Source organism: Trichomonas vaginalis, chromosome VI, assembly GCF_026262505.1.
Source record: "Trichomonas vaginalis G3 chromosome VI, whole genome shotgun sequence".
NCBI classification, from domain to species: Eukaryota; Parabasalia; order Trichomonadida; family Trichomonadidae; genus Trichomonas; species Trichomonas vaginalis.
Window position 1 is genome coordinate 17,399,251 of NC_067208.1, and position 13,192 is coordinate 17,412,442.

Sequence of the window (13,192 nt, forward strand, 5' to 3'; positions counted from 1 at the left end):
ATGAACGAAGATGAGGAGAACAAAATTTAATTTTCAGCGGAATTTAATAAGGTTATTTATTTCATCAAGTTCAAAAAGTTTATCAGGTTTTTTTAAAATTTTCTTCATACCATACGATAAATGATTCATTTAAATAACTTAAAATCGTGTTAATATCCCATTTCGCTATCACATTATTTATATACATATCATACGTTTTTTCAAGGTCATCTTTAATAAATGATATATAATCTGAAGGGTCTAAAAGAATGGGATTAAATTTACCACTCACAGAAACGAGAGTAACATTATAAATTCCGCTAACTGTTAAATTTAATTCACAGTTATTATTCGAAATAATATTGATAATTGACATTTTTATTACGATTAAAAATATGGTAAAGCGTTATTTTCCAGTGATAAATAAAACTAGATAAGATTACCTCAAGAATTCATAAATTCAACGAATAAGAAATTCATTCATGTTATAAATTTTAGTGTTTTCAGAAAATATGAGTCGATGTCATATTCATCAACAGGTTATATTTCACTTCATTCAAATTTAGTTCAATCAAACCCATATAATGACCATTTCATAAGATTTTCAGATGGTATTAAAAATGTAATTGATAGATTAAAATATGAACAGATTGACAATATCGAATTTTTGGAATTTTGGTTTAAATATCCCGATGGAAAAAAGATTGAAGTTAAAGATAAAGCTGATACTATAACAAAAACAATTACAATGACCGATCCAGATAGTGGGGAACAAAAAGAAATAAAACAAACGATAGAAACTGGTGAAAGGTCAATTATTATTGATTATGATTCAAAGGATTATTATTCGATAATGTTAATGCTTGAATATTAAATAGCCTTAACAAAGAATTTTTCAAGTGATATTTTATATTCATCAACTATTTTATTATAAATATCATTATATGTTAAATGAAGTTCAGTTGTTGTTCCGTTCTTTGATATCTTAATTGTGCTAATATCCTTTATAGGATTTATTTTTGCAACTGTTCCGCAGCATGAAACCTCATCATCTATGAAAAATTGAATCTTAACGTCTGAATCTTGAACATCACAAAGAATGGCGATAATGTGAATTAATGATTCATAAGGTAAAATAATTAAACCAGATTGGTCAATTAAATTTATTATTGAATCATAATTATTAATTATTATATCACGGTAAATTTTCATTAATTCTGAATTAATGTCTATTTTATATGGCGCATTGCGACTGGAATCGTAGATTCCTGGGTTCTCGATGTTTGATGAAAGAGGTGGGGGGTATGTTGGATAAGTGGGAATTTCAACAGGTTCTTTACCGGGTTCATCTTCTTTATTTTGCTCCTCCTTTTTCGGTAAGTCACGAGTTAATAAATTTGGTTGAGTTGCTGACCTTGTTAATTCAGGACTAACATTAACTTTAACATTTTGAATAATTCGTGATTTATCATCATTTACGTTATAACCAACCGTAATCTCTGCTTTTGCGTTAGTGTTCTTTTGACTAGTGAAACGTCTTCTCATTTATAATCGAATAAAAAAAGAAAAATATATTTAAAGTTTTATTTAGTTGTTACGGTAATATCCCAAGGTTCATCCTTGTTTGCTTATACTTTCTTTGTAACTGCACCAATTATGTTATTGATATTGCTTTGAGTTTCTTCCAGTCTTATTTTATCATTTACAATATCTTTAATCATTTCATTACATGCATTCTTAAAACCATCTGATTTTTCTAATTTACGTCTATCACTTTCTTTAATTAAATCAAAGTTATAACCTTGTTGAGAATAAAGTGGTTTCTTTATCAATTCCTTGAACGCTTCTGAAAGTGAAGATGAAGAAATTCTTGCCACTTGAATTGGTTTAAATTCTGCTTTCATTGCTTCTTTCTGTTCATTGAACACTGGATCGAATAAAGCAACTTTAAAGAATTTCTTAGCTGGAATTTCAGGTCTCAAATTTGCATATTGACCATCAAACTGATTAACATATCGTGGTAATCCATCCGGTCCCTCTTCAATAGCATTTAATTTTTCATTGAAATAAGAATATGGAATAAGATGGTATGAATATTGGACCATTTTCACCTTCTCCAATGTATTGTTTAACAGCTTTTCCATTTTCATCAAATTGCATAGGATAACATTCATTATATGCTTTACGTTTAGGATAATCCGTCATTGTTAATTTATACCCATTTATGACTTTAATATTTCCTTGACCATCAGTAACGAAAACTTCATTTATACCATCAGGCTTTCCATTTGGTCCTGTAATGTCTGCTTCATGTGCTTCCCAATTTGGTCCATGACGTTTGGCATATGCTTGAGCTTCTGGTAATGTTAAAACGTTTCTCATTTGTTTAACATCTTTTGAAGACCGGCAACAATGTGGACTAATTCTTTCATTCCGTCTGGAACTTTCATAGTTCTATTATATGCACCCTTTTTGTTTGTCCCTTGTTTTAATGGAACCTGTAGAAGATTTGCTATTTCTGTCATGTTTAATTATAAATAAAAAATAAAAATTAATTATAAAAAGTTAATCAAATTTAATGGAACCTTTATTTAAATCAACTATTATTTTTCCATGTTCACCTAATTGTTGATATTGTGTGTAAAGTTCATTAATGCTCATTGGTAAATTCACTTGATAAAGCATAACGTTCAACTGTTGACGACTAAACCACTGAAAATGAAAAGGGTGGACAGTTTGATTTAATGTTTGTGCTTAATGCTTTGAATATTGAACAGCCATAAAGAATGAACACTGAATGTGTCGACATTGAGTTAATAACTGATTAAAATATGATTTCTCATTTGTTATTAGTTTTGATTTCACGGCATCATCTAGAAAAATTAGTGAATGCAAAAATTCTTTATCAAAATTTGAAATAGAAAGTGTTTCAAATAATTCATCCCGTTGTTTATCAATAATTTTATCCTCTAATCCTTGCTTCTTGATTGTATTATATAATTCTTTATACATTAAAAAGTTTTTTAAATAATCTTCTGCTTCTTCTTGTGATAAATAAATAATTGGAATTTTGATTAAATGCTTTAAAGATTCAAATGTATCATCTGAAGGTGAACCTGAACGGTTGATATAAATTAACACATGTGAATGGGGGAAGTGTTAGCAATAATGATAATTTGTTTTAATATCGTTAATGTTTTACCTTTATTTTGTTTACCAATTGCTGCAGTGATTGAATTTAAATAACATTCAGAATATGGAATTTTCATTAATTTTTCCTTAGATAGAGCATTTCTATTTATCACTCAATGCTTTTAATTATCATTATATACGTATGTATTATATACTCCTGCTAATTCTTCATAAGGGGTGGATGAATTTAAATCCATTTAATCAAAAATAAATTTATAATTTTAAACATTTCTATTCATCAATATTTCATCATATGAACTTCTATACTGTGGTGGTGTACCTGTTGGATGATATTTCAAACCTTCGTCCGGTGTCCATGTCCAATACGTAGTCCTAGTAAACCAAACCTGAGGAGGATTTGTCACCTTTGAACAGTAAGTGTCATTTTCACCCTGAATGATTGGATAAGCTTTCACTTGTACTGTAACTTGTGAGTTGAAAGTTTCTAATCCATCAAAGAATATACCCGCTCCATCACGTTGAACTGGAATAGTGCATAAGAATGAAGTTTGGTCTTCCCATGTTCTAGCTAATGGCGTGCCATTATCATCATTCAGTGGTCTAGTTAATGAGTCCTCGTATTCTTCTGTGCATTCATTCACTCCATATAAATCAGAAGCTTGAAGCATACGTGTAAAGAATATGTCGCCCACTGTGGTCATCGCTTGATCGGGGAAGTTTCTGGAATCTATAGTGACCTGAAGACCTCGAAGCATTGGATTTTCTAAAACTGTTCTTTGCATTGCATTCTTCGGAAATGTTAACACACATCTGTAACATTATGAAGAGCGTATGAGAAATCTGAGCTAATACCTTCAGGAGTGATGCAACCTCCATTTAGTGAACGAACGTCAATATGTTGAGCTGGAATCATGAATGGATCTTCCTTACTGAATAAACGTGGTATTGCTTTAACTGATTCTTCAATTAAACCGTATCCTGGTGTAATGCATTTATCCTCTAAAACTTCCATCTTTGTGCATGAAATAATAACGTCATCAACTGTTGCGTCAGCAGATGTAGCGGCTAAGCTTGTAATTAATTTGGCAGGAAGTCCGATTTGTTGGAATTTACGATCATATTTATAAACATGATTCATAATCTTTTCATAATTTTCATCAGTTATCTTTTCATAAACGTAATTTTGTAAATCAGCAACTCTTAACGGGTCAACCTGACAAAATACTAAAGTATCCCTGAAAACATAATATTTAAGAATGATTTCACCAAATGATTTAGGATAATCATCGAACGCCTGAAATGCTAACAAATCATTTACCGGAATAATCATATCAAAAGTGACATCAACTTCTTCATTTGCTTTCTTGAAAACTTCTGAAGGGTCATATATTTACCACATACTGAGTTATCATATTTTTGAACATTATTATATAACGAATGAACAAACTTTTTAACTTTCCTTTCTGATTTTGGTTTATATGTTGCAAATACGAAAGATTCACGGGCACAATCCATCTGAAGATAACCGGCATCACCTCTTTCGGTTTCTACTTCTAATTGTTTAAAGCTTTGATTTGATGATTTGTAACCAACGAATAAACGCATGCATTTAAAAGCGGCATCACATGTGAAAGCTTTATTTGAAACTAGAGTTGCTTTAACTTTGCGTTTAATATATGTGTCACCTAATTGATTCACATCATGAGCCGGATTTGTAATTCTTAAATGAGTTTGTTTATCATCAAAATATGGAGTATCAGAGTCATAGCATGAACTTTCAAGTTCTCTATAATATCTTCTACCATCATTCTTTGCGAATATTTCATTTATCTTTTCGAATGAATGAAACACATTTCCATTAATCGGTTTAGTGTTTGGCACCAAATAGTTAGTCGTCATTTATTAATAATAAAAAATCAAAATTAAAAGATGAAAATGAATTTTTAATTTTAATGAAATAATCAACTATGGCTGCAGGATTCTTTAAGAAACTGTGGGATAAAGTAAAAAGAGGAGCGCATAAAGTTTGGGAAACAATGAAGAAAGGAGCAAATTGGATATTTAAGAATAAAGAAGCAATTAGTGACGTTGCTGAATCAATAACACCAAAAGCTGCCCCAATAAGAGAAATATTAAATAAAGGAGAAAAAGTTTATCAAAGACTTCAACCGATACTAAGATAAAAATAATATTTATTTATTTTTCCACTATCTACCTCCTATTTTATTAAGTATTCCTTCAGCTATTCCACCAATTGCGTTACCTGCTTGTGCTCCCATCGCTGGATTACCTGCTTTAGTACCTAATACTCCACCTATGATAGTTCCTGCCGTTTTCGCTACTGGTGCCAAAAAGTTTGCAACGTGTTTAATAATATTTTTATGAACCCAACCCGCAGCTTTCTTAATTCCATCCCATAATTTTTTAAAGAATCCTGCCGCCATTTCTGATTTAATATTAATTAAAAAATATATTTCATCACTTATATTCTAATTTTTCGATTATTTCTTTCCTCTCTTCATCGTTTTCAGTTCCATTAGTTTTATGGGCATCAACCCCACCGCATTGTGGCTTCTTTTTGTAATAGCATATTTTTGATTTAATTCTGTTTAGTTTCTTTTTATATTCATTGTCTGGACTCTTGGCTGCTTTGTTGTCACTCATTTCTTACGAAATAAAAAAATTAAATATTATTTAAATATAATGGAGTAATAAAATAAATCGGAATTTCTATTAATTTATTGTCAACTTCAACTAATGCATTGCCGTTAATATATCTAACAAATTCAGCTATTGTGTCAAATCTTCGTCTTCTTTTTGTCATTGATTTATCAGTTTTTCCATAATCGAGATGAATTAAAACTTTATTTCCTTGTTTAAAATTCATGAGCCCCGAATTAATTTGTTCACGTTTAACATCATTCAACCTTTCCATTTGCTTTCTAATATATTCCCATTCTTTTGAAATATCATTTTTCATTTCCACTGGTTTCATGTTTATAGTTCTATGCCATGTATTATTGTAATAATATACTAACTGCTGTATGATGGAGTCATGATTTCCATCCCAGTATATCTGACCGTTAACCCCTAACGCATCTCTAAGAGTTCTCATTACCGCATCAACTATTTTATTATGAAACGTATATGGAGAGGATGAAAAGTAAAAATTAATTTGTGGGAAATAATGAGTCATAGCTGCCTGAAATCCTTTATCACCATCACCCCTGATATTATCTACTCTTTCATGATCTAGTAAGTATTGAATAGCTCTTCTTGTTTCCTGTTCTGTTTTCCCTTTCACTGGAATGCAATATAAATATCTAGTGTTAATGTTAATGGCAAATAAATAAGTAACTTTTCCTTTTGAATATTCCAGATGATCGATTTCGTATGAATATGGATATGGAGCAAATGAAGGGCGACTAAATTTTTCCTTTAACGGTTGAATTTTTGGGTCAATTGGTTTATTTAATATCTTGAAATCCTTTTTAAAATCTTTTTGCTTCTTAAATGTTTGAAATGGATATAATAAAGTGAATGATGAAGGATTAACTGAAGGAGGAGGAGGTACTACTGTTGGAGGTTTTGGTGTTGTAAGTGGTTTAATTTTATCTGCTTTGATTTTGGATTTCATTCCCCCCTTCATTAATTCTGGATGTATTCTATTCATTTGTTTTAAATATGCTGTATATAAAGGTTTGATATACTTTCCCGCTTCGAGTTTATGTTGAAGGATGAATTCCAAAAGTTGATCTTCATTTAAAAGTCGGGCTGAATATGGTTTAACTAATGAATCATAAATTAAAGCTTGTGCTTCATTTATGGTCTGAAGGACCTGGGTGTTTTGTTCCTTTGGTTTTTGTGGCTCAGGATTATATAATTTATATAATTCATCAATATCTTCTTCTGTTAATACTTTATTTTTGAAATCTTTCAACTGTTTAAGCTGTGATTTAGTTTTTCCCTTTGAATATTCATTATTTTTAATTTTGTCTTTAATTTCAGAAATTATTTTATTATGATATTTCAAAATTTCATTTTTATAATATGGATAATAATATTCCATATCATCACCCGTTATATTGTTATCATATTTTTGGAGATATGCTTTTAAATCATAATAATCAAGAAAATTTTGATTAAATACTAAATCAGCAATTAAAATTTTTAAATCTACGTTATCCATTTATATAAAAATAAAATCAATGTTTTAAGGGTGCCCACCTCTTTGAATCATAGTATCAAAACCATCATTAACGGTTCCTTTTGTCTCTTCTGTGGTATTTTATTAAATAAATGGCATACAACATCCATTTTCACAACATACAGCCTTAGTGTGTGCTCCTGTTAATGCAGTCTTACCAATTGTTAAGCGAGTCATTGACCCATTTTTAAGTTGTAAATTAATATTCTGACCATCAAATATCAATTTATCATTTATTATATCCAAATAATTTTTAGGTGTTAATTGTTTATTTTGTCGTAAACTAACACCTTCCATTTTTTGTGCAATCTTTTTAAAATCACTTCCATCAATTGAACCGTTGAATGATGTATAACACTTAGGGCATAAAGCAACCATGTTATCACCTTGTTTCTCAATTGCTAAACCCAATAACTTCTTCTCATGTGCTTTTTCTTCAGCTTTATTCTTTAATTTAGGTTTAAATTTCTCATCAAAACAGAAGAAATCAAAAGGTGCGAATTTGAAAATGTTTTTATCATAAAATTGTTTATCGGTAACAATTGCTTGAAATGCTTGAGTGTTAGGAAGATTTGGATCGCCAGCAATAGCCCAATAAGATGAATCAGTATCACCTTCAATGAAATGAAAACGATTAACATTCATGCATTTATACATAAAATCATAAATGAAAACCAAATACCAGTATTTAGCATTATCTAAAGTGAAGAATGCCTCTTGTAAACATGTATCACATCTATAAAATCTATCTTTTAGCATCACTTGATATGTATCCTCACCTATTTCTCTTATGTTTTTAAACTTATTTGACATACATGCAACGCGTGACTTCTGTGCATTCATTATTTTAGTCTTTGCGTAATTTTGTGTATTCATTGCATCGTAACCATATGATCCATTAAGTGAAATCTTGCAAAATAAACTTTTTCCTTTATTTCCTTCTAATTCAGCCTTTTGTCTTTCGTTCATAAATTCGTTCGCAAATTCATTAAAACAAGTGTTTTTCGTAAATGTTAAAATTGATTGAATATCATCAATGATAAAATGAAATCTGTCTATTAGATACCAAAGATAATAAGAAGAAAATGGTTGATATTGGTTGTGTGTTGATGCTAACTGAGTTAATTTCCTCTGTTTCTGGTCAACTGGTAGATTGTTTGATTTCATGTAATTATACATAAAACTGCCAATTGTTTTTTCATCTGTGATAATATCTAAGTTTCTTATTATCGGTAAAAAGTTAATGTAATCATTAATGTATTTTTCATCAATGTGACCCTTTACTTCAGCCACGAATAAAGTATTTTTCTTCTTAATTATTCCCAGTGCTTTTGCTTTCTTTGTTGCTGTATCACAAATGATAACACCATTCAATCTTCCCGCATATACATTTTATGGTCAGTATATTGAATGAAATCATGAGGATTAGATGAAAATGATGAAGGATATAATGAATTAAAGTCAACTCCAACGAAATGAGTCATAATGTTGGTGGTGTCCTCATTTGATACAGTTTTAGTTTCTGGATTATATGAAAGTTTATTAATGTGCGTGATTCCTTTAAGATTAACACGATGTTGAACATTTGATAGACCACCAGTAATTCCATTACGGAGAATGTGATAAGCTTCAACTGAATCTAAAGTCATTGGTAAATTATTTTTTAATGCATAATTTCTTAAATTGATTCTTAAACGTTGAACATCTTCATCTTTATTTGATTTTACGACATTGCAATAACAACACATTAACTGACAATTTTCTTTGGTATGTGGTTTTTCATTATCTATTCTATCCAATGTTGGTTTATTTACATATGTAAACGCTTTACCACACATTTTGCATTTAGATGAAAGGATTAAATCGTGATAGTATTGATAGTCATCCATTGAAACATTGTTTTTAGTATCCCTTTCTGCTTTTTCATCTTGTTTCTTATATGATTCAATTTTATATTTCCAATACTTTTTTGTTAATTCAAAACTTGATTCCACATTTTCTTCTTCTGGATATGTTTCGTTAGGATTGAAGTTCTTATATGCTAACGCGTAACGAATCATTGATGCATTCGATGATAAAGAAAGATTATGAAGCATGTCAATTTTATAAAAAATGTTTCTTCGATAATTTTATCAATTGGGTCAATCATAATTTCAACATCTTTATTGCAATAATGAATAAAATATTCTAATCTATTCTTAAAGTTTTTAGCATCATTGAGATATATTTGATAATCTGAATCGGATATTGTTTCTTGTGTTAATGCTGAATAAAATGAATCTTGAGTGAATGGTTCCTTTATATAATTCATCTTCGTAATTCTCCCATGTGATGAATTGATAAGGGAAAAAGGATTTAACACGTGATTTATTGTTTCCGAAATCTTGAGTGAATTGGTCTAATGTTCCACCCGCTATATAATTTCTGATGTCAATAAATCTCAATTCATATGGAACGTTTGTTTTCTTTACTATGACTTGCTTAAATTGAGAAGAAGAACCCAGCATTGATTTTATCTTCCATTTTGCAGTATTTAAATCACGAAGAATTAAATTTAAATCAAACTTTCCCGAATTAAAACCTATGATATTCACTTTATTAAATTCTTCATCTAAAAGCTCTTTCATTGCTTCCTTTTGTTTCTCATTTAATGTATTCATTAATTCTTCATATTGTTCAATATTTGATTTAGCAACTAATGAACAGGTTGAAAATAAAAATTCAATCCAATCAGAGATGAACGAATCACTTGATGTTAAGCAAAAATTCCTCGTAAATGTTTTATCACGGTCTACGTCCTCGCCGCTTTGCGGCTTTATTTTGACAGTTGATGATACCATGAATGGTTTTAAGTAAGCGTTCAAAGTTGCACATTCAGAAAGTTGAAGTTCTTCTTTAGTCTCTAATGTTTCGAAGTCAAAAGTAATATAATATCTTGTTGGTTTATAATACCTGCAAATTATGTGCTAATAGCCATTGATATATCTTCTGTTTCGTGATATGTGGTGCATATGGTTGTTGTGTGTTTTGCAATTGAACGTCTTGAATTAATCTTCCATTATTTTCTTTACATTTCTCACAATGTTTTAAAAATCTTCTTTGGTTTTTCCTTTCTGGATCATCACGGATAGAATATACTTCTTCTTTGCAAAAGGGGCAAACTTTATATCCTGTGAGTGCTTCAACGTCTGTAATTCTGTCAGCGTGAAGTTTTCCACATGGACTCTGTGTTAATAAAATATTTACTGTTTCAAATTCTGGATCTATCATTATTGATTCCACTAATGGAAAGTCTACCTTGTTAATGTCTACGTCTTCTGGTTGAGGATCACAATAATAGAAATCAATATTAACATTTAACATTCTCGCTAATCTCTCACTTTCTGATGAAATGTCAAACCCTTCATATGCATCTATTGCTTCATTTAAATAGCTTCTACGAGTTTTAGGATTAACACCATCAGGAATGTTATAGAAGCGTTTAAATAACCTTCTACCTTCGGCTCTTATTTGATTATCATTCATTTTAGCTGTTCCGTTTTTGTTCATTTATGTAAGAATAAAAAAAATTAAAAAATAAAGTTTATTCTTTAAAGCCCATAAAATGAATTAAGAACACATAAATTTTTATCATCCGCGACGTGACGAATACATTTTAATTTACTCAAGAATGCGTACCCTGATACATTAAATCTAATTCCTGTCTTATTTAATTTCACAACTTTGAAAAGGAATGTATGAATAGCTATAAAATGATGAGATGATGTTTTATGGGTTGCTTCCATTTTTTCTGAAATAAATGAATAAATATAATGTTTATAAGTTTTCATATCTTTTATGTTCTTAATAACGAATGGTATAGACCTTTCAACTTCGTCTTCCTTCGGTGCTGTTCTTTCATATGAAACATTATTGGTATCTTCAATAATGAAACCACAATCACATAAAATTTTATAGGTTCCAATTGTTTCTTTTGATATTTTATCTAACAAATCAAAAACTTTATCAACACCTGTACATTTATTTAAATAATAATTTGTGTAAATATCATGGTCTTCTTTCTTAATCGTATTTGTTGCATATGTTACATTTTTCAGTGCTTTTTTGAATTTTTCAGAATCAAGAGGAGGTGAAAGTAATATACATGGATAATCTCCATCGTCAATAAATTGTAACTTATGTTTATGAATAAATTTAATACCTTCTTCCGAAAGTGTTTCATCTATTTCACCATCTAATAAATTTTGTGTTGATTCTAAGACATAATTTTTATATCTTTCTTCATGAGATTTCTGAACTTCTGATTCTGAAGCTGGGATATTCATTAAACCCTCTACTTCATTTTCATTATATTTTTCAACTTCTCTTAATTCCTTAATTCTTTCATCTATTTCATTTCTTAATTGTTCCAATTTCTCAATCTCATCGTTATAATATTCATCTTGTTTAATTTTTTCTTCAAAATATTCAGGAGGTGTTTCGAGGCTCTCTGAGCCCAGGTCCTCTGGACCATAAAGAGGAATATTCTCCTGTTTTTCAACTTTTTTGGGATATAAATATCTCATTATAGCCTTTTTAGTAATTGGTCCGTTATATTTAAATTCATTCAACAATCTGGAAAACTCTTTCACATTCTGCATATATGTTGGATAAGAACCGTCTCCAAAATTTTCTAAAATATTTTCTAATTCTGAATTAGTGAACTTTAAAGATTTCAATGAATTAGTTGTTATACTCATTTATTATAAAATAAAAAAATAAATTTAACTTAGTTTTAATTTTACGTAAGAAGTCAATTTTTTATCTTTTATTTCATTATGGGCTGAGTGTAAATGTCTTACAATTTTGAAAATTTTTAAATCTTAATTTATTCAAAAACGTAAGAATAAAAACCGTAAGAATCATACATTTTTTACTTCATATGTTAAAAAAAATGATACAAAATCGTTCAATATTGTATGAATTCTTACGTTTACAAAAAAAGTCACACAACCCGTCCACATATACTACTCCTCTAATTCTTTATTCATTTTGAATGATGAATGAGATATATTATTACTATCGCTAGATTTAGAATTTTTTAATTTAGTTTGTTCGTTTTGAAGTGATTGAACAGTTTTATTTAGTTTATCAAATTCTGATTTAATAATTTTATGTTGATCAACTATGTTTTTAAAGAAATGTGATAGTTTTGTAAAAAGTGTGGTTGATAATATTGATGAAAGTGAATCCAAAAAAAGAAATACTTTATCAATATCTTCACCAAATTCAAAATCCGAGATATTAAGCAATGATTCGACTGTTTCCATGCAATTATGATGTAACTTATAACGAATAATAAATTTTTCTGCATTTTCAATATTGATTGTTGTAAACTTTAACATTTTTATGATATCATTATGCGGAACTTCTGTATACAAGACCTCGTCATCAATGTATTCTTCAAAATGCTTTCCATATTCATTATAATCGATGGAATCGCTCATATATCTTAATAACGATTCTTTTTAATTCAAATAATCTAAATTTATAAATTCTATAGCGCATTAGGTAGAAAATTCTGAACCAGACTTAAATTTTATTGTTGCAATGGAGCATCCTAGCACATAGCTCTTTACCATAAATGTCTATCTCTAGGATTCCTCAATTTATCTTTGAGTTCAATATTTCAATTTTCAATATTTCAATTATTCTTGCCGCCTCCACATTAACGAAATCGCTAATTACAATCAATCCATCAAATATTGATATATATTATTGCTTTTTAATATGAAATATTTCATAAAATGTCAATAAATCAGCTATATCAAAGATTAATATATAAATAAACTATTTGTCTACCTTTTTTTGATT

General features: G+C 29.2%; 3 protein-coding genes and 2 pseudogenes across 5 annotated transcripts, besides 1 other annotated feature; 1 reads left to right on the forward strand and 4 right to left on the reverse strand.

The window, feature by feature from the left end:
- Positions 1-12,143: part of a mobile genetic element that runs on past the window's edge.
- On the reverse strand, positions 1,858-2,429 carry TVAGG3_0882420 (annotated as a pseudogene). The gene has a single exon. A coding segment is annotated over exon 1 (572 nt).
- Positions 5,100-5,315, forward strand: TVAGG3_0882430 (uncharacterized protein; the record flags this gene model as incomplete). The annotated part of the gene is made up of 1 exon (XM_051250476.1): positions 5,100-5,315. The coding sequence occupies one exon, from the start codon at positions 5,100-5,102 to the stop codon at positions 5,313-5,315; it is 216 nt and encodes a 71-aa protein (XP_051085951.1).
- TVAGG3_0882440 (DNA/RNA polymerase superfamily) lies at positions 7,424-7,996 on the reverse strand (the record flags this gene model as incomplete). Its single annotated transcript, XM_051250477.1, has 1 exon — positions 7,424-7,996. The coding sequence occupies one exon, from the start codon at positions 7,994-7,996 to the stop codon at positions 7,424-7,426; it is 573 nt and encodes a 190-aa protein (XP_051085952.1).
- Positions 9,317-10,888, reverse strand: TVAGG3_0882450 (annotated as a pseudogene). Its single transcript has one exon. A coding segment is annotated over exon 1 (1,572 nt).
- On the reverse strand, positions 10,930-12,078 carry TVAGG3_0882460 (uncharacterized protein; the record flags this gene model as incomplete). Its single annotated transcript, XM_051250478.1, has 1 exon — positions 10,930-12,078. One exon carries the CDS (start codon positions 12,076-12,078, stop codon positions 10,930-10,932), a length of 1,149 nt encoding a protein of 382 aa, XP_051085953.1.
- Positions 12,144-13,192: the final 1,049 nt, after the last annotated feature.